This window comes from Onychostruthus taczanowskii, unplaced genomic scaffold (assembly GCF_017590055.1).
Source record: "Onychostruthus taczanowskii isolate IOZ18803 unplaced genomic scaffold, ASM1759005v1 scaffold39, whole genome shotgun sequence".
In the NCBI taxonomy this organism is placed as follows: Eukaryota; Metazoa; Chordata; class Aves; order Passeriformes; family Passeridae; genus Onychostruthus; species Onychostruthus taczanowskii.
The window spans coordinates 585,457-610,148 of record NW_024501348.1 but is presented as its reverse complement, the minus strand read 5'-3'; the positions used below and the strand labels follow the sequence as shown (position 1 = coordinate 610,148).

The window sequence follows — 24,692 nt, the reverse complement described above, 5'->3', positions numbered from 1 at the left end:
TACCAGGATGGACCTGCTGCCGGCCAAGGCTGAACCAAGCAGGGGATGATAGTAACACCTCTGTAATCTGTTAAGAAGGAGGGAAAAAGTTACTGTACAGATGTAGTTGTGGCCAGAGGAGAGCAGGGTGAGAATATGGGAGAGGAAGAACTGTACAGACACTAAGGTCGGTGCAGAAGGAGGGGAAGGAGGTGCTCCAGGAGCTGACATTCCCCTGTAGCCCATGGTGAAGACCACGGTGAGGCAGCTGTGCCCCTGCAGCCCATGGAGGTCCACGAGGATGCAGAGATCCACTTGCAGCCCCTGGGAGATACCCTAGCCGGAGCAGATTGCCTGAAAGAGGTCTGTGGAACCCTGGGAAACCTATGCTGGAACTGGATCCTGACAGGGACCTGCAGACCTGTGGAGAGAGAGGCCCATGCTGGAGAAGGTTTCCTGGTAGGACTTGTGACCCTGTGGGAAATCCAGGCTGGAGCAGCCTGTCCTTGAAGGACTGCACCCCGTGGAAGAGTGACCCACATGGCAGCAGTCTGAGGGGAGCTGTTGCCTGTGGAATGGACCCAGGCTGGAGAAGTTCATGGAGAACTGTCTCCCCTTGGAGGGACCCTACGGTGCAGCAGGGGAAGGACTCCTCTCCCTGAGCAGTGGGAGAAACTGCCCAGGGTGATGAACTGACCATAACCCCCATTCCGTGTCTCCATGCACTGCTGGGGGAGGAGGGAGAGCTGAGAAGGAAGAAGAGGTGTAGGGAAGTTGTTTTTAAGGTTTATTTTACTTCTCACTATCCTGCTATGGTTTTGTTGGTAATGAACTCTATTAACATGCCCAGTTCAGGTCCATTTTGCCTATGACGGTATTTGCTGAGTGGTCTCTCCTGTTCCTTAACTCATGAACTCTTCATTTTATTTTCTCTCCCGTGTCCATTTGTGGAGGGGGCTGAGAAAGCAGTTTTGGTGGGTGCCTGGCATCAAGCCAGATCAGTCCACTACAGTCTTTTTTCCAAGTCTCCAAAAATATGTTCAATTCTATGCAGGGCTCTATCAGAGTAAATAGATTGTTTTTCCTTTTTTGCCACTATTGTAAAACAGCTTCTACAAGAAACTGGATGTTTGCTTTCTATGGAGGGTTTGTATAGTTTTCTGCAGTTTTGTTCTGTGTCTACTTTGATTAAATTGCAGTGTTTTCTTGAGCAGTATATTTTCTTAGAAATTGATACTTATGTCTTTCTTTTACTGGAAAGAAAAGTTTGTTAATGCTTTAGAAGGATAACTAAATTTGTGTCATTTTACAGACTGGGGCAATTGGAGCCACTTGTGTGAGGAAGAGTGGACAGAGAAGGCCAGAAGTTTCCTTACCAAATTTTCTTTGGGATTATAGTTTGGAGTGAAATCTTTTGCTTTCCTAAGACAAGCCAGAGACCTGAGCTTCAGTAAAGGCCAGCCTTCTAGGGCACCAGCAGGCCTTCCTTTCTTCCTGTTGGTGTACGTGGTCTCACAGTTCCAGCTGTACAGAAACATTGAAGTTTAAATCCTAAGAGTAACTCCTGGTTTGGAAGTTTGTTACATTTGAACACCAAAATTTTGTGAGTTTTCTCCTTATGAAAAAAAAATCCCTTAGGGAATTGGATACAACAACTCTGTACACAGAGTTAAACTGCAAGATTAGACACTTGAAAATTAGGAGTTTTAATTTATTTTCTGCTCCTGAAGTACCTCTTCTTTCAAGATGTCCTAAGGAATATAGTAGTTATCTCCATACATGAAAATACTACTATAAAGAATGGTAAACATCTATTCTTATGTGTTCTTTTTGAAGTAAGAAACATAATTTTAGGCAAACTTTTCCATATTGACATGCTGTGATTTGCCATTTGTCTCAATCTATTGCACTGAGACAAGGCAGTTGAGTTAATATGTGTAACTGTGATAGCTCTAGCAAGCTAAGTCATTTCCAATTAAAAGATTCCTCTGCTTTTTTCCCCTCTGGGAGCAAAATGAAATGTTACTGCATGACTTCATTAGTAGGCATTTACAGTGTTGGCAGGTGGTTATGTAACCTCAAGATTTTCTTCTACAAAATGCATTGGTTTTCCAGTCAGAAAAACTCTTCTTCTTCCCTGCTTTTCATTTGAGTGGGTTTTTAGTTGCAGGACTTTGATCTTTCTCAAAAAGATGCAGATTTTCCATCTAATTTATATGAACAATTACATCAATTATCTGGAATAGTTTTTAAATGTCAATAATATTCTGATTCTTTTTTTCACAAGGAGCATGCTCAATTCTTAGAAGAATTTTTCTTATCTGAAATGAATTAGTGATAATAATTTTGCACACAGACTTTGTACTCCCAAATGCCACAGTTGATTCTTAAGCAGTTTCTTCTCAGGGGTTTTCTGTGCTCTCTTTCCTGCCTGTTGTCAGATAGTTTCCTCCTTTGTCCACAACATTGCTGATTGTTCATATTTTACAGTATATTGCATTGTTTCATGATAAGGTTAGGGAATTAATTTTTATAAACCAGTCCCTGAGGATTGGAAGGGTGATTGATGCAAATAGCTCTTGAAGTCTTATTATATTAATCATAAAGAGGAAAAAGCTCTCCCTGATATATATTTGAGATAGATCTAAAGACCTAGTTTAGATCAGAGTTAAGATGCTGCTTTTGCACTATAATGTGATTTTGTCTTTCAGTATATTACAATTGCTATGTGTCAACTAAAAAACCAGTATCTTCCTTTCTATCATACCCTGAAAGTGATGCTACTTAGAAATTGTCTTTCCATATAACCTTTAAAAATGTAAGCTCTTCCCATTGGGCCGAATCAGCTCTGTTCTTCCAAACAAACAGTATTTCTACTTGCAGTCCTTCCCTAGCCCCAAGCCACATATGGATAGGTATGGCTGCTTCTGAACTTCCTTCCTGGAAAACAGGATAAGGAGCAATGGCCAGAAATTTAAATAAGAGAAGTTCCACCTCAACCTGAGGAAAACTTTCCATTGGGGGTAGCATAGCACTGGAATGGGCTGTCCAGGGAGGTCTTGGATCTGCCTGGTTTTGTGAACATGTTACTTATATGCCCCCTGTTGAGAGTGAGAACTCAGGGGTGAGTGCTTCTCATTAGAAAGAAAGGAACTTGTCTAAAATAGGAGGAGGCCTGGAAAGAAAGGAGTTAAATTACTCTGATATTATAAAGGTTTAAATACAAATTAGAATGTTACTACTAATTATTCAGTAATCCAGTTACAGCTGAGTGTCAAGAAAGCTGCATATTCCTTCACTTCTCAAAATATTGTTTGATATAGGCACTTCATTTCTTTTACTAAATTAAATCAAAGCATTGGAAGTAATATAGCCTGGACAGGTGTGGGGTGTTCTTTATAATGTTCATCTGAACCAACTCTTTTACTTCTGGAGTATATACAAAAATGGTTTGCAAACTTTTTAAAGCTTTCTAAATAACTACTTTAATATTCTTTCTAAGTTAAAAAGAAGGAAATGGATCTGGGTGATTTTGTTTTGTTCATCCTTATCTTTGTATTTAAACAATTTTTGTTCTGTGAAATTCTGAAGCAATTTTTCTTTGCTGCAGATAGAATTCCCACAGCTCAGCAGTGGACAAAAACATCTACAAGAATCTTCTTTTTTCTGAATGCTGTGTTCAAATTCCCAACAGTTGTTATTCTGTCTGCGTAAATATGTTTCTGTTGCAATTCTCATAGTTCATTAATTGCAATTCTGTTAGTGTTGGATAGCCGACAATATGCTGTGGTATCATCTTGAGTTTTTGTTTTTCCTTTTTTGAAGTGCCTGTATGGTAAGTGTGTGCACATGGCTGTATATGGGAAAATCAAGTGTGCAGTTAGGGAGATAGGCCATAGCAGGCTGTGGCTCACTGTCTCAGATCAGTGTGATAACAACATGTGGTGTTTGGCTACTGAGTTGATGCATTCTCTCAGTTTAAAACCGGGAGAGAAAGGAGTCATTACAGCCATGTTCCTCTGGTTGTCCATTTTCTTTACTATGTTTTTTGCTTGCTTCAGGCTACCTCAGTTCAATTTTGCAGTGCTGCCATAACAAGTATTCTGAATTTGGGCTGGGCTCAGCTGCATTTCTATATGGCTTAGTGTTTGCCCATGAAGACCAATTTATTGGGGCAGGTCTGTGGCAGAGAAGCATTTTGTACCTGTTTTCTTCTCAGTCTCTATAGTCTGGTGAGGAAGTCCTGTGTTACAGAACATTGTTGGATGCAGTAAATGCTCTTGTATATCTTGTAGTCTCTGTCAGTATCTTCCTACACAACCTCGGGAAAAATAACATTATTCTGTGGGTGTAGTGAAGCTGAAAATACCCAAGGGAATTATTTGGGCAGCATATCTATTTAAGCTTCAGTGACTAGGACCCACATACCATTTTGATAACATAAGAAGTATCCAACAAAAGAGACAGAGAGGTGTTAGAATTTTTTAACATTCTTGAAATAGCTATTCTTCTTTTGGATACCCCCTCAGGGAGTGTTCCAGTCTCCTTTGTTTGTATAAGAACTCATTGCAATGCAGTTCTGGCTTTTGTGTTTCACAACATGCTTGTGAAGTTTAGAGGAGATGCCTTTATTTTAATAATTTCTTCAGTTGCTTCATTGTCAACAGTGTCATTATTTTACATCCTTTTAACACCTTCATTTTAGTAGACTGAAATACAATGTTGGCTGATTGAATTCATGTCACTGTAGGCAGTGAATCTTGTGAAAGGTTGGATTTAAGCAGTGGAACCTTTGCATTTGACTGTCCTGAACAGCTTTGTAAAGTGCTGCTGGTTGTTTATCTTTGGCAAGAGTTAGTCTGCTTGAGTCAGCTGGTTTGCAAACTTTAGACATCAAAAACTTCTCTAAATCCCAAGCCTCTCACTGAATGACCTAATGTGTGAGTGATGAATGGATCAAGCTGCCTCTCAATCTGCTACCTGATAGGTAATACCTCAAAGGAGAGAGATGCCTTAGCAGCCTTAGGTGAGAGCACAAGACGGCCACACCCAGTTGAGTCATTGGCTCCTTGCTTTAGCAGCAGCTGTTTGTGATATCTGATAAAAAAGAATAAATCCAGGCTAAGTGTATATGGTGTGTTCTAGAGAATTCTCCAGCTGTTTTCGTCTCAGGGACATTTCAGAGCAGGGTGTGATTCCTGCCTATTCAGGAATAGGTCTTTCTTCTGAGATTTTATCTCCTTTCCCATTGGGTCTGTAAGATTTCTCATCCACCTTACAGGGTGGCCAACTGCCTGCTGTGTGAAGATGTACTTTTATTTATAGTCAATCTGATTTCTGCCAGTTTAATTTGTTTCCTTCTAGTTCTTCTACTGGAAAAGATAACCACTGGTTCCTCTCATGTCACTCAATCATCTCTTTTCCAGGCTGGAAACTTTTGTCTTAATCAGATGCTATTTAAATGGAAGCTGTGCAGGATACTTGAGGAAGCTTCTTGCCCTTCTCCAAAATTTTGACAGCTCTGGTATATGTTTTGTGAGCTGAGGGTAAGGGAATTGCATGCAGAAGGCAAGGTGTAAATTTTTGTATGAGCATAGGATTGAATTCTATTTTGTTGTCTCTTGCAAAAAAAAAATTCTAAACTTTGATTACCTTTTCAAAAATTTTTTTTTAAAATTTTATTGCTGAGGATTGGGATGATTTTTTATTAAACTCATATGTTCGTTTTTATAATTGCCATTTTAGAAGCCACTTGCTTATTCCATGCAATCCTTTTACAGTTTATCACATTATCCATGCCTTTACTACTTTGCATAGCTTTGCCTCTATGGACTTTGTACCTGCACTGCTCTTGCTCTTTTCCAGAACTGCTCTGCAGATGTTGAACATGAGTTGCTCCACAGGAATCATCACTCCCTGTGAAAACTGTCCCATCTTTCCTTGTTCACTGTTTTATGTATTCAGTCACTTACCCAAGCAAAGATCTCTCCTCTTTTCTCTCTTGCCTAGTTTGCCTTCCAGGCATTTAAAGGCTTCTGTCGAAAGCTTTTTGTGAATCCACATTGCTGTATGTACAGCCCAGCATAACATACTCTTCACCATTAGGTTTTATCCATTACTTCTGTATGTATTGAACAAAAGTTTGTGTGTGTATGTGTGCAAAAATCAAATTACCATCTCCTTAGACATGTGGAACATTCTTAGCTACTGATGAAATAACCTGCCCTTCCAGGGCCGCAGAGTGCCAGTTATGCAAATAGGCAACAAATGTACACAAAGCCCATTTTGTATAAAAATTAGTAATATTAGGACAACTTATTAAATGTTCATCTGCATTTTCAGGAGCTCTTGTACCCAGCACTTAATAATCTACCTTGTCAGGGTTAGATTTCAGCCAAGAAGGAATAGGTATCCAGCCTGGAGAATTTATGAGAATAATTAAATTAATGTTGTTGTGGTCTGTTAGCTCAGAAGGGGTTTGTTTGTTAGAGTTGAAGGAAAAGCCAAAGGATAAATGAGCATGGTCAAGTGCAGGCAACTAAAAATAAAGTGAAGAGATGATTTTATAGAGGCATTTGTTCCAAAGGAAATAGCTGATGGAGGATAGAGCTTAGCTGATGATGAAAACTACTGTGACAAATGACTGCAACATTAACACAAGCTTGGTTAGTCAAGTCATTCTTCCTTTATTTTGCAAATTGTTAGTGTTTGTTTACTTTTTTACGTTTATATCAGTAGAAGGGTATGAAAGAAACAAAAAAAAATAGTAAGCTGGTTTATTACTTTGCTTTTATATAAAAGAGTTTAATAAATATGTTGGTGGGAATTAAGGATGGTACTTTAGCAAAATTGTACTATATTTTTAATGGAAAATAAGATTTAGAATCATAATGAAAAATAGAATTATTTTAAAGGATATGAAGGTTATCTAGTTCAAACCCTCATAAAATGGGCCAGATAGGGAAGATATCTAGTGCAAACTGTCATAAAATGAACCATTTAAAATTTCAGCATTAGACTTCTCACATAACAAGTATGCTTTTGCAGTTAGGATGCAAAATAGAAGTAATTGCCATAGTTTACTATTGCTTGGAACATTTGGATGTCAGTGTCTAATGACATTCGCATCCCATTATATAAATGGCTTCTTGAAAGGGTAATTATAATAACAACCAAGACTGTTACTACAGTTCTGTTAGATTAAGCCTTGCTGTACAACTGTGATATTAGAGCCTGCATTCACTGAGGTGGGACACTTGTTCTAATGGTATTGTATGAAGTATGTTTTTAAAATGAAGTCCCTTAAAAGTGTCCAAGTTTGGATCATGGTTTTTCCTTGGAGAGGGAAAAAAAATCACAAGAAGATTTGCCTTCCTGAATTAAATGTATTGTGATAGTTAAAATGCTAGTTCAAGAGCTAAGCGACTTTTATTGCAATTTTATTCTGGGCTTGCTTTTGATATCACTTGCTAAAATCATCGAAGGACGTGAACAATAGGCTTATGCATTCACTGGGAAGCATTAAACCAATTTAAGCCAAAATTTGCAAATGTGACTCATGCTTTTCTGTGCTTGACTGGAAATGCTGGGGTAAAAATCTGGTTTTAGTTATGCTGCTTTCTTTATTCTCCAAAAGGCAGGCCTGCTTATGGGTGTCTATTGTTAGGACAGACTGTACATTATTGGAGTTTTATGGAGTGCTTTGCACAGCAGTGTCCTTGCAATTCAGTTTTCTTGCATCTGCCATAAAATAAACAATAATCTTGATATTCAGGACCACCTGTGGTGACTTATTCTGTTTGAAATATTGGAACTAATAACTGTACTGTATATGTAATAGTTCACAGTTTTCTGTGTTTTTTTTATTCTGATACCAAATTGCACATGAAAATTGTAGAATTATTTTGTTTTTACGGCACTACTTAGATTTTGAATATGAGTGTTTTTAGTGATGATGCAGCAACTCATAATAAGTAGCATGCTACAGAGTTCCTTTTTCCATGTGGCTTAAATTATGTTTGTGTACCTAAGCAGAGCTTTGGGGGAAGAACACATTACACTGTTAAACTCTGACTATCAAAACATGAATTATGTTTGATGCAGGTTCAATCAAGGATATATCTTGCTAGCAACACATTTTTGGGGATTTTTTTTGTTTGAGTTTTTTTTTTTTAAATTTTGTTTTATTGTTGTTGTTGTTTTGGGGTTTTTTGTTTTGGTTTTTGGGTTGTGTTTTTTTTTAATCTTGAAGTTTTTATTTTGACTAGGAATAAAGACCCTGTGCCTTGTTACAACCAAGAAAATTACTTTGTTCTTGATGGAATGTCCAATATACAAACAGGAAAAAAAAATCTCACATCCTTAGCTTCTCTAAACAGTAGGGTAGTTCTATATTGCAATTTTCATTACTTATTTTGAACGATACCAAGAAAGGGATCTTTTTGTATCCAGAGTGTGACATAACAAGTGCCTTCTACATATCCTTGATTTGGTGAGCTCTTTGGGGCCATGTAATTATGTATCACTGTCTGACAGTGAAGTACTAAAAGAAGCACCGAAAGTTCAGTGGAATTTGCTTTACTAATGGTAATACGTGACACTTGAATACTGTGCATAAAATTGTATAGTTTGCTGTTCAGTTTTATTTCTTTAACTATATATTCTCTTAAACTATGAATGATAGCTGACCTTTCCAATTCATGGGATTCATTTTAGTTGCTTGGCAAATGCTTAAAAACCAATATTTAGGTAAATTTCATAGAGCAGATGAATTACTGTAGGCTCAGTTATCAGTGACTGATGTTATGTGACATTTTCTCTGTGAATTTATATAGAACTTTTTTTTCAGAAGAATTGTGTAATGAGCCTCTTAATCATATTTCATGCAATGGGTATTGATGGATATGTTTTTCAGTGTTCAAGAGACTCCAGAGGACATGGCTGATTGGCTGATGATTGATTTAGGATAGACAGCTTGAACTGGGAGGGAAACAAAGCTAGTTATAGGAAGAACAAGGCACATTTTTACGTGCTGTAAAGAAACATTCACCTATTAAATTGGTTATTTGGATAAGTATACACTGCACATCTAGAGCATAGTTGATATTTGATGTGGGCATGGTCATCTGTCAAAGCAGTATTTTGACTCCTGTTCATAGATTCTGAATGTATTCTTTTTTGTTGTGATAGGTGAAAACAGCAAAGGAAAAATGACATGGCTTATGTAATGAAGAATAAGAACATGAAGCTAAGGACACCCAAAGGTTATTTCAGGAGTATTAGAACAAATGAAATGATTTAGATGAAATAGATTATGATTTATTTATTTCATATTACTGTTACATGAACAGGGAATTGCTGTTTTTAATACAGACTGCAAAGCGTAATATTTTGGCCTGAAAAAGTTTATAGCCCAGACAGAAAAGAGTATGTCAGGACTGGATACTTAGTAGCCCAAGTGACAGATAAGCTAAGGTCCCAAATCAGAAAGAATGTGCCACTGATCAACAGATCATTGATGCCAGTAAGATTTCTCACAGGCTTAGACATGGAATGAAAACAATCTTGAGGTATCACATCATAACTGAGTTCCCTGAGCAGTGTGGGAAATTGATCTGACATCTCTGAAGTGTAGGTTTACTTTCTTCATAGCTTTTCTGATGCCCAAGATGAGAAGTACAATCAATTTCCCACAAAAAAAGGCTATGGAAAAGATGAATGTAAAATTAAGTGCATTCCCCATATGATGTGAGAAATGAATTTGAATAAAATACTGCCCTTAATGAAAATGCCTATCTATTTTAAAATCATTTTTGGGAGAACTCAAGTCAGTATTGTTTAATTGTGGAGGCAAAAATTTGAGATGACAAATCAGCTCTTTCAAGAGTAAAACAATACTAGATAGTGTTAATGACTTAGAAAATTCAATGCAACAAGATGGATAGTAAGGAAAACCTTGGTGCCTTCACTGATCAGTTCTTTAGCAATTAATTTGCTTAGTGGAGGTAATTCTAAAGTATCCCAGGATATTATTATTGTGCAGCTAAGTCTGTGGTTGAACAAGAATTCGTGTAGGTCTGAGCTATGCTTTGGTGGGAAGTTCCAAATGTTTGTTTGTGTTATGGTGCACTTGGATTTATGACTGCTGGTTGTTACCAAAGCAGTGTTTGAGAAATCAGAGGGAGCAAATGTTACTCTTGGAGTTACTGTAGGTTGCTGTAGCAAGCTCAGTTTACTTGCCTGTTTTTGAAAGCTTAGATTTCTTTTGAATGTTGCATTTAAAGTTGAATCAAACAAAAATGGAATAGTGATGAATGTCTCTTCACAATCTTGCTGAGGGAACTTTGAGATATTGCAGAGACTATTGCTGTGCTCTGCACTGGTACCATGTACTTCTTCACTGGTTGAAGAGGGAGGGTATTTCTTGAAAGCCTCAGGTCACAGCAAGTAGTTATAATTTCAGTCACAGTGCTGTCTTTTTAACAGCATAAAGCATAACCATTTGTTCATTTTACATAATTTACCTGTCTTCTGACACTGCATATGTTTTGATTCTGTTTCTTGCCTTTAAAAGGCCACTAAGATAAGTGCAATACACTGACAAAATTTGCTTGTTTAAAATACAACTTAACTTGTTGGTTAAGTTGTTTTGTGATCGTTTGCTGTTTGCTATGACTGATATGGCTGTAAGGTTGGTGTGTACAAATGAGGAAAAGCTCATTAATCTCATGGATATGGAACACCTGAGTAAGTAAGAAAATGACTCAAAGGCAAGGAGCAATTTGTATGTCACCATTATGACAGTGAGCAATTTGTATTTTGGGAATTTTGACACACATCTTGTGTGTCTGTTACCCACGTATCTGTTCCTGAAGTGGTATGTTGTGAAGGAGTCCATATATGTTGCTGCAGTGCTGCCTGATTGGTAAAATCAATGTATCTGGACATTTTAACAGTAATACATTATTCTGATTTGGTGTTATTTTACAGCTATTGTGCATTTTGCTTTTGAAAGTTAAACAACATGCTCAGCATGGAAAGTCAGACACAATGACTGTGCTAAACATCTTTGACAACTTTGCCTGTTTGCATCAGATCTGATCACGTCTAAGTCTGTACACCCTGTGGTTTTGTGTCATTCAGTTTTGAGCTCTTGTTGTCTTTTGTATTCTGTATTTGTATAAGAAAACGTTTTTATAAAGGTGCCTGTGACTGCTCAAGGCCAAGTTGTGAAACTACAGGTGTGCTCTGTGTCAAATGCTCACCATCTTGCCACATTTCTTTGAAGTCAAGTTTTCAAGAGTCTGAGAATTTTTTTATGGCTTGAGTATTTTTATCTAAGGACTGTGTGTTTTGTTTTCTTTTTCCTTTGGGAAAAGGAAAAAGCTTTATTCTGTAGCTTTGTTTCTGTTTCAGGCCAAGATTAGAAGAAGAATGGAGGGTTGATTCCTTCCTTCCTCCAAAAAGAGGAGCTAATAAAGTATTTGCCTGCCTCACAAAAATAAGGCCATCCAAATCCATAGCATCTGAAATAAGTGTGACCTCAGGTGGAATCCCACAAATGGAAGACATCCATTTGTGTCAGCATGTTGAGAGCTGAATTTTGGAGCAGTTGCCAAAAAATGGCAAGTGGATTGTACTTACTTTGCATTGGGGGATTTGGTTTACTTACTTAAAATCTTAACTGAAATATCAGAATGTAAACAATCAATCTATTTACCACAATGTTGCCTAATTATATGATTGGGTGGCAGAACAAGATCTGGATTTTTAAGAAGCTAGAAAAAATTGTAAGTCGTCTCATCAGTGGGTTTTATTATAAAGAGGATTATTGGATAACAGTGGCAACTTGTACTTTCAAGTCTCTTGAAGGTCTTGAAGCAGAAATGAGGCATGATCAAATAGATTTTATTTAAAGCTGAAATGTTTTTAAATAAAGTATAATAGCATTGTTGAATTAAGCCAATAAATAACATTATTAACATTTCATGCTTAGTCAATTTGATAGCTTTTCAGATAGGGTTGACTTTGAGTAGTGCATTTGTCCAAATATTTTGTATTTAATTTGTTTTTCTTGTCTGTCACTTCTGCATTCACCTGAGATATTTATCTTATTGGTTTTTAATGTACCCAAGGGAAAAATAAAGTAGGCTAGTAGCCGTGTATTAAAAGCATGACTGATGGATCTATATAAGCTCACAAAACCTTAGAGTGTTTTCAGGGATGCATCTGAAACTGGAGTTTAACAGCTCAACCATAACTCATTCTCCAGATATTGGTGAAGTTTCAAATCACAATGTAATTGTCCATATTTTTTTTACAGCTGAAAGTACAATATAGAGGTACAGGAGTGCAAATTAAAGGCTGAGTTTGAGTTCAACTTCTGCCTATGGTAGAGCAGATTATTTTTTTCATGCTGGATTAAACCTCAAAAACTGTCAGGCTAACAAGGAAATTTGCCTGCTGGTAAAGGCAGCGTGGATCAGTGAGCAGTACAAAGTTCATTTATGTGGGAGACTACTTTCCTGGAGGCTAATCAAGTTCAGCTGAATGTGAACTGTCTGAGGACCATTGCAGGCATTGTCTTTTGATCAAATTCTTTGGCCTTGTTTCCTGAAAAATAGATATAGTTCCTATTCAGTTTCAAAAACTTTCACAGAATATTTGAGGTATGACTACCCCAGTGGACAAGGAAAGAGCTACAGACATCATCTATCTGAACTTTTGTAAGGTCTTTCACCCAGTCTCCCACAACATCCTTGTCTCTAAATTAGAGAGAGATGGATTCAGTGAGGGGACTGGTAGATGGACAGTTGCTTCCAGAGGTGAATGGCTTAGAGTTTTGGTGGGCATCAGTGACAAGTGGTGTCCCACAGGAGTCTGTATTTGGACCAGTGTTATTTAATACCTTAATCCAAGTGATTGAGTGCACCCTTAGCAGATTTGCAGAGGACACCAAGCTGGGAGTTGCAGTTAACACACCTGAAAGATGGGATGGGATCCAGAGGGGCCTGGACAAGCTTTAGAAATGGGCCCATGGGAATCTCCTGTGGCTTAATAAGACCAAATGCAATGTGCTGCACCTGGGTTCAGGCAACCCTGGTATTAAGGCAGGCTGGCGGATGGACACATGGAAAGCAACCTTGATGAGAAAGACCTGATGGTGATGGGAGATGAGAGGCTGGACATGAGCCAGTAATGTGCACTCATAGCCTGGAAAGCCAGACATATTATGGGCTGCATCCAGAGCAGCATGGCCAGCAGGGAAAGAGAGGGGATTTTCCCCCTCTATTCTGTTCTCATGGGACCCCACCTGGAGTGCTGCATCCTGCTTTGAGGTCCTCAGTATAGGAAGGACTTTGACCTATTGGAGTCAGTCCAGAAGAAGGCCACCAAACTGATTAGAAGGACTTCTCCTATGAAGAAAGGCTGAGAGAATCGTGTCTGTTCAGCCTGAAAAAGAGAAGGCTTCAGGGTGTGTGTCCTTTCATTATGTAGAGAGAATCTTCAAGAAAGCTAGAGAGGGACTTGTGATAAGGGCATGTAGTGATAGGAGAAGGCTTTCAGTTTAAGTGGAAGAGAGTAGGTTTAGATTAGATATTAGAAGAAATCCTGTTCTGTGAGGATAGCCAGAGAATTTGTGGGTGCCCTGGCCCTGCAAGTCTTCAAGGCCAGGTTGGGTGGGGTTTTCAACAACAAGCTGGTTTAGTGGAAGGTGCCTCAGTCCCTGGCAGGGGGGTTGGAACTAGATAATCTTTATGGTCCCTTCCAGCTCAGACTGTTGCATGATTCTCCACAAAGCCACAGTTTTGCATCTTACTGGAAGCTACAGTTCTGATAGCCCACTGCCTTCTTAGACTTTTGTATATTTGTAGTTATAAATAAGGTGAATGAAGGCTTGTTTTCTGGCCCTAAAAAGACTGGTATAACATGGTTTGTGACAATATGGCTAAACCTCTGTGAACGTTTTGGCTTTGTCCGTGCTGCCTATTTGGAACAGCCATGGCTTGAGTTATCTCCTGGACCACAGTCTGGGCATTACCTGGGAGAGTGCAAGTTGGCAGGGGTCAAAGCTCTGCTGGAGGCTGTGTTTCTTACTGTTTCTTACTGTCAGTGTGGGTGATTATGGACAGCGGCTGAGTTAGTGTCTGATCCTGCTGAGTTTGCTAAGTTAGGTGTAATAATAAACCCTGTGTAAAGACCATGTTGGAACGTCTGTGTTAAAACAATCTCTTTAAGGTAAAGTTAGTAAATGTAGACAGAAGTCATATAGGAATGATTCCTGGTTTACAGATATGATTCAGTTAAGTGTTTCTTTGTATTTGTAAGCTTAACTCATTGTGTGGAATATTATCCCTTGACCAGAATAAGAGCTGTATTAGTAGCCACACTGCCTTTAGATGGTTCCTATGCACAGGTCTGTAGTGGTTGTTAATGTAGCATGGTTGGAGGGCACAGAGCATCTTTTACCTTTCAGCATTCCCAGCTTTTCTGCAGGAAGTCAGTGACGGGGTTGAGCATACAGAAGGTGTGCAAATCTACCCCTCAGCAGACAGCTGTTGCTTTGAGACTTTACTATTTATTCAGGAATTGGTGTGTCAAAGGAGTATTTTCCAAAATATTTATCTAGTAGTGAATTTCTGAGAATTGAAGTTTATCTCTCCCAGACAGCGACTGCAGGCCAGCTTTTCCAAAGAGTAGGTGGCTGATGAGTAGCTTGCAGCTCCCGGCAGGCTCTGAAGCCTCACATTAGCTATTAGATGACAACAAAATATCCACCTCTGATTGCATTTTTAATGGATAAGAAATGTGGCTGAACTTGTTAGAAGTTTTTTTTTGGTTTTTTCCCTAAGTATATTTCATGGATCTGTCTTACTGTATTTGTTTGGTAAAGCTCTTAAAGTATTTCTTGCTTCTTTTCTGTTGCCAGTTTGGAAGAAGCCCTGGTATCACTTTAATTCAACAGAAATTGCAAAATCAGAAGGAATGACTGTATGATGGATGTAATTCTTGTTTATTTTGGATGATTTCCAGGAAACAGATTTATGCCAAATTACCGTGTTTTACTTATGAAAAGTACTAATATTTTCTGAAGAAATTACTTATTTGCAGGAAGCACTCAGTTCTTGAAGCCACCTCAGTCTAGGTGAAACATGGAATAGTTTGGGTAAAGATGGTGTAGTCATTCTTATGTGCTAAATAGTTGGAGAGGGTAGGGCTTATTTTTTCCTTTCAAATTCAGCACTGCTTGGTGGACAGATTGCATATATGAAATCCAATGAGCTGGTTGACTATCTCAGCTTCTGCAGGTATCAGCCAGAGTATAGAAAAAACGTAGCAGGGGTTATGTCCATGAGAAGTGCTTTGTTACTGGAGTTCCCCAAGGTGTAGTTTGGTAGCCTCCCTAAAGACATTGAGTATAGCACAAAACCTACTTGGGGGTAAGTTTAGACTTTATTTAGTAGTGGCAGATGGCCACTGTTCAGTTTATTTGTTCACAGTTTACTGTTTAAAAACTCTGAGCGGTGTATTTTGTTAAAAAAGTGTGGGAGGGTGCCAAAGAATGGAGAATGGGTGGTAAGTAGGGAAGGAGTGGTAAGTAGGGGTAGTGTAGCAGGAGTACAGGTTGGGAGGGAAGAGTGAAGGGCAAAGAAGTTTAATGGAGATGAGAAGATTCTCACAAGGATTCAAGAGACTGAGAATGATTGCTTCATTCCAGGAGACACTGAAGACAAATGATCTGGATGAAAGGGAGAGTTGCTCTCCTCAGTGGTATATTCAGGGAAATTCCATAGCACTTTGCCTGTCTTCAGCTTAGACTTTATGATATGAGAAACTAAGGCAGTAACAAGTAAGGAGAGATTGTAAGTTTGGGTGTCTGCATCTCCATCATTCCTCTTCATTTAATAATTTGACTACTGCATTGCTCATGTTACAGTCTGAGATGCTCATTTAATAAGGGTTGCTTATAAAAGACTGTTTTAACTGCCCCTTCTTCTCAAGTAATTGTGTATGGATTATTGCTCCTTCTTATATACAATGATACTATACCTGAGTATTGCTTTTAGTGGCACTTGTGTAAATTATTATTTTCCCAGAGTCCAGTTGTCTTTTTTATTGAGTGATACCTTTTTGTTTGACTGTTCTCACTGATTTCACCTGAATTACTTAATTAAGAAGTATATATAGATTGAAGAAAAGGATTTATCTCAGTTTATCTAGAATAAGTTTTTGTATTTCTTTAATGATAAAAGGACTCAGTTACAAGATTGATTGCTGTGGTGTTACTGAAAACTTGGTATAGATCTCATTCTGATTCTCAAGGCTGCTGCTATTTGGAATTCTTATCCAAAATTGCTTAATGGCATTTCTGTTTTTTCTCATAGGCGATGTTCAGTCTCTGCATGGTTGAGAGTGAAGCTGATGAGGTGAATTTACATGGTGTCACAAGCCTTGGTTTAAAACAAGCCCTGGACTTTGCATATACTGGACAGGTATTGTACAGTTCTTCAAATTAAGAAACATGATCAAAAGCAACTGCATTAAAAACTGAGTATGACCTTTCTAGAGACACTAGAAGATCTTTTTCTTGTGCACTGCTCAGTACAAGCTATTTTGATTTAACAGACCTTAATTTTCGTGTACTGTGGTGGAATTTTTCTTTAGAAGGATTGTTTAATAAAAACTGCTTTATGTGCATCATTGTCAGGTAGGGAACCATGTAGGGCTTGCAAGCCCTTTTTATGGTTGCCTGACTATTCATAAAATCTTAATGTGAGTTGAATCTGCTTGCGAAATTAAAAGTAAAAGTAAAAAGTAAAGAAAAGTGTTTCCCTTATAATAAATATTCATAAACTCTGCAGTGTTTGACAAATTATGTAACTGAGGGGAAAAGTAGTCACTTACTCTCTGGACAGATGAAGTTGAGATATCTTTCTAAATGCTTATAGATACTATACATCTTCATTTTGGCCCATTCATTATGGTACTTCAGAAAACGCAGAGTGATGCTCCTTTTTCCTCTGCCTCTTGCCAAAAAAATCCCCCCCCCCCCCAAAAAAAAAAGAGGAAAGAAGTATTTATGACCTACCATATCTCTGCACTGCATGCTTGGAAAGTGTTGCTGTGTGACTTTGTCTCAGTTCAGAGTTCATGGATAGTGAGCTCAGAACACTCAGCTATTTTTGGTCTGTACTTTAAAATTCTAGATAACCAAACTATTTCTGGAATATCACTACGGTATTTGAGCCCATTGACGCACTAGTGACGTTTATTAGTTAATTTTGAAAGGAAGGCTTAAATCCATGCTATGATATGCTGAAGAGTTGTTGGGTTGTAAAAATTTAAGGCATCTGCTTCCATATGTGGTATGGAGTATGTGGAATGCCTCCAATGTATAATGGAGTCTAAGCCTTATGTGTTTTTTGTTTGTTTGTTTGTTTGTTTTTTGTTTTTCTTTTTAAACTAAACAAGTAAAAATAAGGGGGGAAATTTTACATGTTTTAAAGGAGCTATTTTTGTGACCAGCCCAGAAAACAGTTAGGCTTTAGCATTGGTCTTAGAGACTAGCACTTGAATTTCTTTGAAAAAAAATTGAATTTGTGCTGTTTTGGAAAACATTACTTATTCAAAGATATCTTTGATATAAATAATAAACAGAGATGCCATACTATATTAGTAAATTAGTTGAAGATCTCAGTACCTGGCTTGTCATTGGTATGCTTTTTTTTTCTTTCAGTTGAAAGCTTTTGTTAAAAATTTAATGTCTTCGATAAAAATGAAAATGTTAGGTACCTATACATTATCATATTAGTAATTTAAAACTCTAGGTTTATTATTCTGAAGAGAAAACTCTGGTTAAATGAAAGTATCATTTTAGAAGACGAGTTGTAATTGATTTCTATCTGACCCATCCCATCTGCTGTGATTAGAGTCATTCCCCATTTTCTGCAAAATCCAAAGTCTAACAACCCGTGTAAAATACATTGAGAACCTTTGAAAGGATGGTTGTGACTTTTATGTAACCCAGCAAGTGACCCCAGGTTGCTTCCAGGATAGTATCCTCAGATCCCTTGGAAATGTGTTCCTTCTGTCATTGGCCCTTCAGAGACTTTTGAGTCTCATTTTCAGGCATAGCCTACTTTGAAAAAGTGAGTGGGTTTCCTGAGTTAAATATAGATGTGCACGTGTGTAGTTGCTCATACATATAGGTGATTATGAGGCGAGGCTGGCTCTGTCATGTCTGTCAGATGTACCAAGTGCTACTTTGATGCACAGACAAATGAGAAGGATTCTGTAGGAGTTGTCATGTAAAGATGCCTTTGAAGCACAACTCAGTGAAATGTGGGTCTGAGAATTAGCAGTGTCGTTTCCCTTTCGTCCTTGGAATTCTTTCCTGGCACTGTGTATGTATTGAGCATTGCTTGTGTTCTGACTCAGACTGACAGAATCTGGGTGAACATTTCAAGGTAGTGAGTGGGAGTAATCCACAAAGGCTATTAATAAATAACTGGATTACTCCATGCTTATATCAGAGAGTCCTGAAAACAGAATTGTCTTTAGCTTGGTTTGCAAACTCTTCCTGTTTTTATAAGACAAAATATTTCTCAGTAATCCAAAAGTCATTACGCCAAATACAAGCTTATATTGCTCTAAAAACATGGGTATCAAGATATGATCTGAAGTGCCTCTTAAAAGTGAAAATGATGAGCTCTATTTTTTCTATTTTTTAAAATCATATTTAGCTAAAATGTGAGTTGAAAAAAATGTGGTGTTTGCCGAGGTAACATTGTGGAACTCCCTAAAATATCCGTGTCTAAACAGATAAGTAATTAGTTGCAGCTTTCATCTCTTCTTTAATATACTAGACATATTTGGTGCATTACACTTCAAATTGAGTGCAGCTTTCTGTGTAAACTAATATGCTGGAGACATCTGGTGGAAATACTTAATATTGCATGATGGCAGTATTTGGTATCTAAGTTTTGGAAATTTACTAAAATGAAGAAATTTAATTTTTAGGATGACCATTACATCTGAAATTAAACTTTGTCATCCTTAATCTTTTTGTTAATTTGAAATCTTCCTCTGGACTTCAAATACAACCTTCATTGTCCTGTCTACTTAGGCAGACAGTACCTTATTGTAATTACTGTTGAAAATATTTTGCTTTATAGGAAAAATTGGTTGTTCAAAAGAAAAGAATGTTTTAAAACTCAAGTTAAGGATAAATAATATATCTGCAACTGAACTAATCTATCACTATGGTCCTTAATAATTACAAAGAAATAAGTTTGTTACAGAAATAAATAAAGGCTGACAAAAGGAATGGCAGTAGATTTTTATTTTGTTCTTCGCATGTATGTTCTGACTAATCCTTTAATAATAAAATCTTCAGCAAAAAATGTCTTAGATATGTTTCATCTTGTTCATAGGCATTTTACCAAGTAATCCCCATATTCAGAATTCAGAGATACAACTCTTCTCCTTCTTGGGTGACTCTTTTCCTGTTGTAGTTGCTGTATCCTTTCTTCCCAAAAGGGCTTTTAGGTCATTCTCTCTTTTACTTCATAGCTGGCAGTGGTAAGGCCAGGCAGGAGTCTCAGTGAATAGATAACTCACCCTTTCTTCTCACAAGGGCATTTTGTGAGTGTCAGATGTGCCTTGGAAGCAAGATGGATCAAGTGCAATCAATTTACAAACGATATGTTTTAGGATACTCTTATAGAGAAGCATTTCTAGGCAAAAAGTTTGGAGCTCATAATTCTTGCTGTCAAAATAAGAGCCTAAATCACTGTGTTAGAGACTCATGGTCATTGTTTTCTACTCTTTTTTGACTACCTTTTAAAATTTTAACTAGTTTGTTAGAAAGAGACATAATCTTGGAGGAATGGGGTAGCCATTAATAGGCCAGTGTAGCTGGCTGATAAATTAGAGGAGCACTGGCTTTAATTTGCAATGGATGATTGTTATCCTAATTCAACAAAAATACAAACTGAGTCCCCTGCATACTGAAATGCTTCAGACTGGGATCTTCAGACTGGGAGGAGCTGCCCATGAGCAATCACTGAGAAGGTATGGAACTTTTGCAATAAGATGACACCATTTCTCCTTATAATTTCTTTGATTCTTTGTAGAATATTGGCTTTAATCTCTTATCAACTCCCTGCCTTATCTGATGCTGGCAGTGTTTCTGGTGATCAACCAGTATTTCATCTGCCATTTTTAGTTAAGACCAGGGTAAGGCAGCTGTCAATATCGTAATGCCCCTTATTGCGTTAATCCTCTCGTGTGGGTGGAGGTGTATTGCAAAGCTGTGTTGTGATGGTTGATTTTCTTGGGTAAGTGACCTTCTGCATCCTGTGCACAGCAGTTCCATTGGCTGCTTTTAGATTAAAATGATTCAATTAAATTACCTGCTGTCCCTAGCAAAAATGAATTCAGCTCTTTTCTGCTGGGGACAATATGCCAAAGTGATGGATAACTGAGAACAACAGGTCTGTGTCTTACTGTAAATACGTAATATAATTTTTCATTGCAATTTCAAAGCAAGAAATATTAATTTGATACTTAGACTTGGGCACTTCCTTTTTCACTTCTCAAGATAATCTTGTTTCTGTATCTAACACTAGGGGTTATAGCTACTAGGTCTTGGGTTCACAATTCAGCTAGAGATTGCCTAAAAGGCTTAGACTAATACAGAGCTTTAATTAACTCACTTTATGTACTTAATTGTAGCCAAAATTGAATATTTGCTTTATTTGCTCCAGACAGGAATTTAGCTAGGGATAAGAGAGCTTTTCTAGTGCTGAAAGTGATTAAGGTAATGAAACACCTTCCCAAAGAATAGTGAATTTTCTTGGAGTCTTGCTTATCCAAACCCTTTTTAATTATAGTAGTGGTACTTCATAGTGGTGTGAAGCTATGTCAAGGAAAGTTCAGGCTGGACATAATGAAAAGGTGGCAGGTCACTGGAACAGTGTCTCCAGGGAAGTGGTCATGACACCAAGCTTATCAGGGTTCAAGGAGTGTCTGGACTTGTGTTTAGTTTTGGATAGTCCTGCAATTAGCAGAAAGATAGGACTGGATGATCTTTATGGGTGCCTTCTGAATTGAAACACTCTATAATTTTATGATGTGTGTGCTGTGCACTTAACATGGATTTTCTTCTAATTTTCTGGAAAAATGTTATAATGTATCAGAAATGCTGGTTGTGATGCTTTCTGGCGTTGGCTAATGAGACATCTGGATTTTGTAGCAAGTGCTTCCAAACATTGTGTGCCAGGGCTTTGGGCAGTTGCCTGCAGGGACTAGAACATTCTTTCCTTGCTCACTTTTTGGAAGCAGCACTTGTCAATGTGCAAGGAGCTCAGTATTCCACTGAATCATGAATGAACAGGGAGACAGGCAGAAGTGCTATCTGGTTGAGAGTGAAATGCAATCTAAATTACTTTAAAAGAAAAGTTAAGGTGTTTGATTGCTCTGAAGCACACAGAATCATCTCCATCAGGCAAAAACAACTGATACTTGTGTTTGATGCCTGTCTTGTTTGAAATGCTGATCACTGCAGATGGAGTCAAGGAGGAATTTTTTTTTTTCATCAGAGTGGCAGGAATCTTAGAACATTTTTTTCTTGTTTTCTCTGTTAAATTTCATTCCGTTTACTTTCTAGAATTTTCTGACAGGGCTGCATATTTCCTTAATCTTGGAAAATGGGACTTAAGAGAACTTGGTATTAAGCACTAAGAAGCCACTAGTTTGCTGTGCTGTTTTTGCAGAGTTATTTTCTCCCAAATTAAATATGACTGCACATTTCCTTACTGTTACAGCATAATACTGGTGTATTTTTAATGTGGATCATGCCACCATCTCACTTTTCCATTGTCCCACAAACAGCTGTATGGAAGTGAGAAAAATATGGGGGATATATGAGTAGCTGGAATGAAGGTGATAAAAGTACATCTTCAACCTCTTGATCTTTGTCTGGGTATGCAGTTTAGTCTTCTTGGGCCAAAAGCAGCTATTGTTTAGTGTCTTTAAAAATGTGTGGATGAATGTAGTGGCCTGCAGTGTTCAGGGAATAGAACATTATATTGTTGTTCTTTCCAGATATAAGCCTCATGAGACTCCACAGATGTGACAGTTAATCTGGATCTTACCTTCTCCCTCAGGCTGTTAGTTGATTTGCTGGAAAGGACAGTTTGAGGAGTTTTCTTTTCATTCTTTTTTGGCTGTTATTGCTCTGTTTGCTCTGACCTTTTTTTTTTTTTTTTTTTTTTTTTTTGGTAGGCCTATAGGGCTTTGTTTGCTGTAGGAGGGTGGGTTCAGGAGGCATTAAAAGAGTAGGAGGACGTTTTTGATCTGGACAATGTGGAGGCGAGGCCTGAGTAGTTGTTCTTAAGAAGGGTTGGTGGTTCTTATACACTCTGTTGCCACAAGTCACAAAGAAGATTGAAGAGAGAGGCAAGATACATTATATGAGTTTTTTCCCATGCTTACCCAGAGTCCTAAGGTGTCGGAGGGGATGCAGGTTGAGTTGGGAAAGGAAGAAGAAATCTTGGAGTAAGAGAGAATAAATTCTAGTTTTGAATTGCTGGCTGGCTGGAGGGTAAAAATATGGGGCAGGATGTTAAGGCTCCTGTGTTTCTGTAACAATGGGACTTGTTATAAAATTGCCTTTTCTGCCTCAGTACTGTGTTTTACAAGGTCAGGTTTAATTTAATATTTTCTAGTTCTTGCATTTGAAGAGAAACTTTATGCAATATATCCACGCAGTATAAGTAGATAAGTTTTCAGACAGATTAATACTGTATGTCTAAAAATAGTGGATCTAAGAAATTTTGTAATCTACCTTTCTGGATCTGTGACCTCAGCATTCTGTTACACAGAGCCAGATTTTGCATTGCTTCGATCCTTTGGGCTGTGGATCTGACCACAGTAGGGACCAGACTGTGTTTTATGCATCCTCTGTGGAGGGTTTGTGGCATGATGGAGAGTGAAAGGCAGCTTTGAGGAAAGGGTTTCCTGTTTGAAAACAGTCATTGTAAGAGCAAAGTAGTTTATCAAAGTAAATCAACTTGAAAACGAGCAGTATGTCAGGCTTGATGGCTTAGGAATGGAAGTTACTCATGTATCACAAGTTCTGCCTGTTGTATGCAGGGAAAAGTTGCTTAAGGGGATTTTCTTGGGTACCATCATATGCCAGAGAGAAGTTGAAAGTATAATGAAAACCCCTCGAAATAAGGATTGGGTAGAGGGATGATTGTAAGGTGCAGCCAGGTGCAGTACCTGCATTGCATCTAATTAATCTTAATGTAAAAATAGTACAGTAACCGTTCTAATACAGCCTGTGTACATTCTTCACTGGTGAAGGTTGCAGTTTTTGTCTGAATTTGATGAGTCCAGATTATTCTTAAGTTTCTGCCCCAGTAATTATGCCTCATAATGCTTGGGTCAAGGATGGATTGCAGAAAATGATTAAGCTTCTCTCTCTTTTTTCACACTAAAATTTATGATGAATTTTGAAATTGTGAGTCCAAAGTAGACCTTAGTTCCGCTGTCCTTAATTTGCAATAAGCATCATTCTGTAGACCTCAGATCTATTGCTTTGAGAGTTAGACAAGCAGAGCAGTGTCAGTCACTGTGTGTGCTTGTGGGGTGCATTTCATGGTATTTATGTGCATTTACTCTTAGTATTGACCTGGAAGACCTGTAAAACATATAAACACCTATGCTGGTAATTAATAAAAACCAAGCAATTGCTTTAGGGTATAAAAGTTCACAGGTCTGGCATAATTATGAATTACCCCAGTTTCAGTAGAAGGAAGGCTTGCAATATTTTCTTCTTTAGTTATCATTTCCTTTTCCTTGTGGATTTTACCACCATGTAGTTTCCCGATGGTGAACATTTAGCATAGATGGTTTTGCCTATATCCAAATGAGTACCGAATAAAAGTTCAGATAGTTCCATTTAAAGGAAAGTTCTGTGAAGTGATAATGGAGGAAAGTATAGTTTATCTTGGGAAACACAATAATGAATCTGTTTCCCCAGCAGAATATAACTTGCATGGTAAAGGAGGGCTTTAAAAATAGAAGACCATGTAGGAAATACATCTGCCATCTTGAAAAGAACTTTTGTTGCTGACTTGTGCAAATCATCTCTCGACAGTAGCCAGCCACCCTCCTTACCTCTTGTCCTACTTCTTATCTCATAGTGCTACTAGTATTATTTATAAATGGATTGCTGTAGCTTTAAAATACATTAATATTATTGCAGTTAAATATAGTTTGTCTATGCCTACAAGGTACTAATCTGCTTAGGGTTCTGCTTCTCTGGCTGACACTTAGTAAGTAATGTGCCAGAGGATGGCAGCTTCCTCAGTGTCAATCATGTCTGAATAAAAAACACTGCAAGGTCTGTACCAGCTTGTTTAGTCTGACTTTGAGTTCTCACTTTAAAATGCTTGAGAGCTACATGCTTTTGTTTGTTTGTTTTTAATATCTGTGTCTGTAGGAGATACTTTTGTTACTGAAATGAATTCTAACTTTCTGTTCAACTACCTCTCATCATTCATAGCAACCTCAGTAGCACCAGCCAAAAACCTGGGTTGTGCTGGGCCTGCTTCTTATTTACAGTAAGATCCTTACATGGATTTCTGGCTAGATAAAGAACCTTCATGTTTTATATAGTATGTAAAGGACATATAATGTACACT

General features: G+C 37.8%; 1 protein-coding gene across 1 annotated transcript in view; it reads left to right on the top strand.

The window, feature by feature from the left end:
* Positions 1 to 24,692, top strand: part of KLHL32 (kelch like family member 32) — a 119,567-nt gene that overhangs the window by 31,135 nt on the left and 63,740 nt on the right. Inside the window, exon 4 of the mRNA XM_041412337.1 lies at positions 16,365 to 16,472. Within this exon, the coding sequence (XP_041268271.1) occupies positions 16,365 to 16,472 (108 nt within the window). The remainder of the gene's footprint in view (positions 1 to 16,364; positions 16,473 to 24,692) is intronic.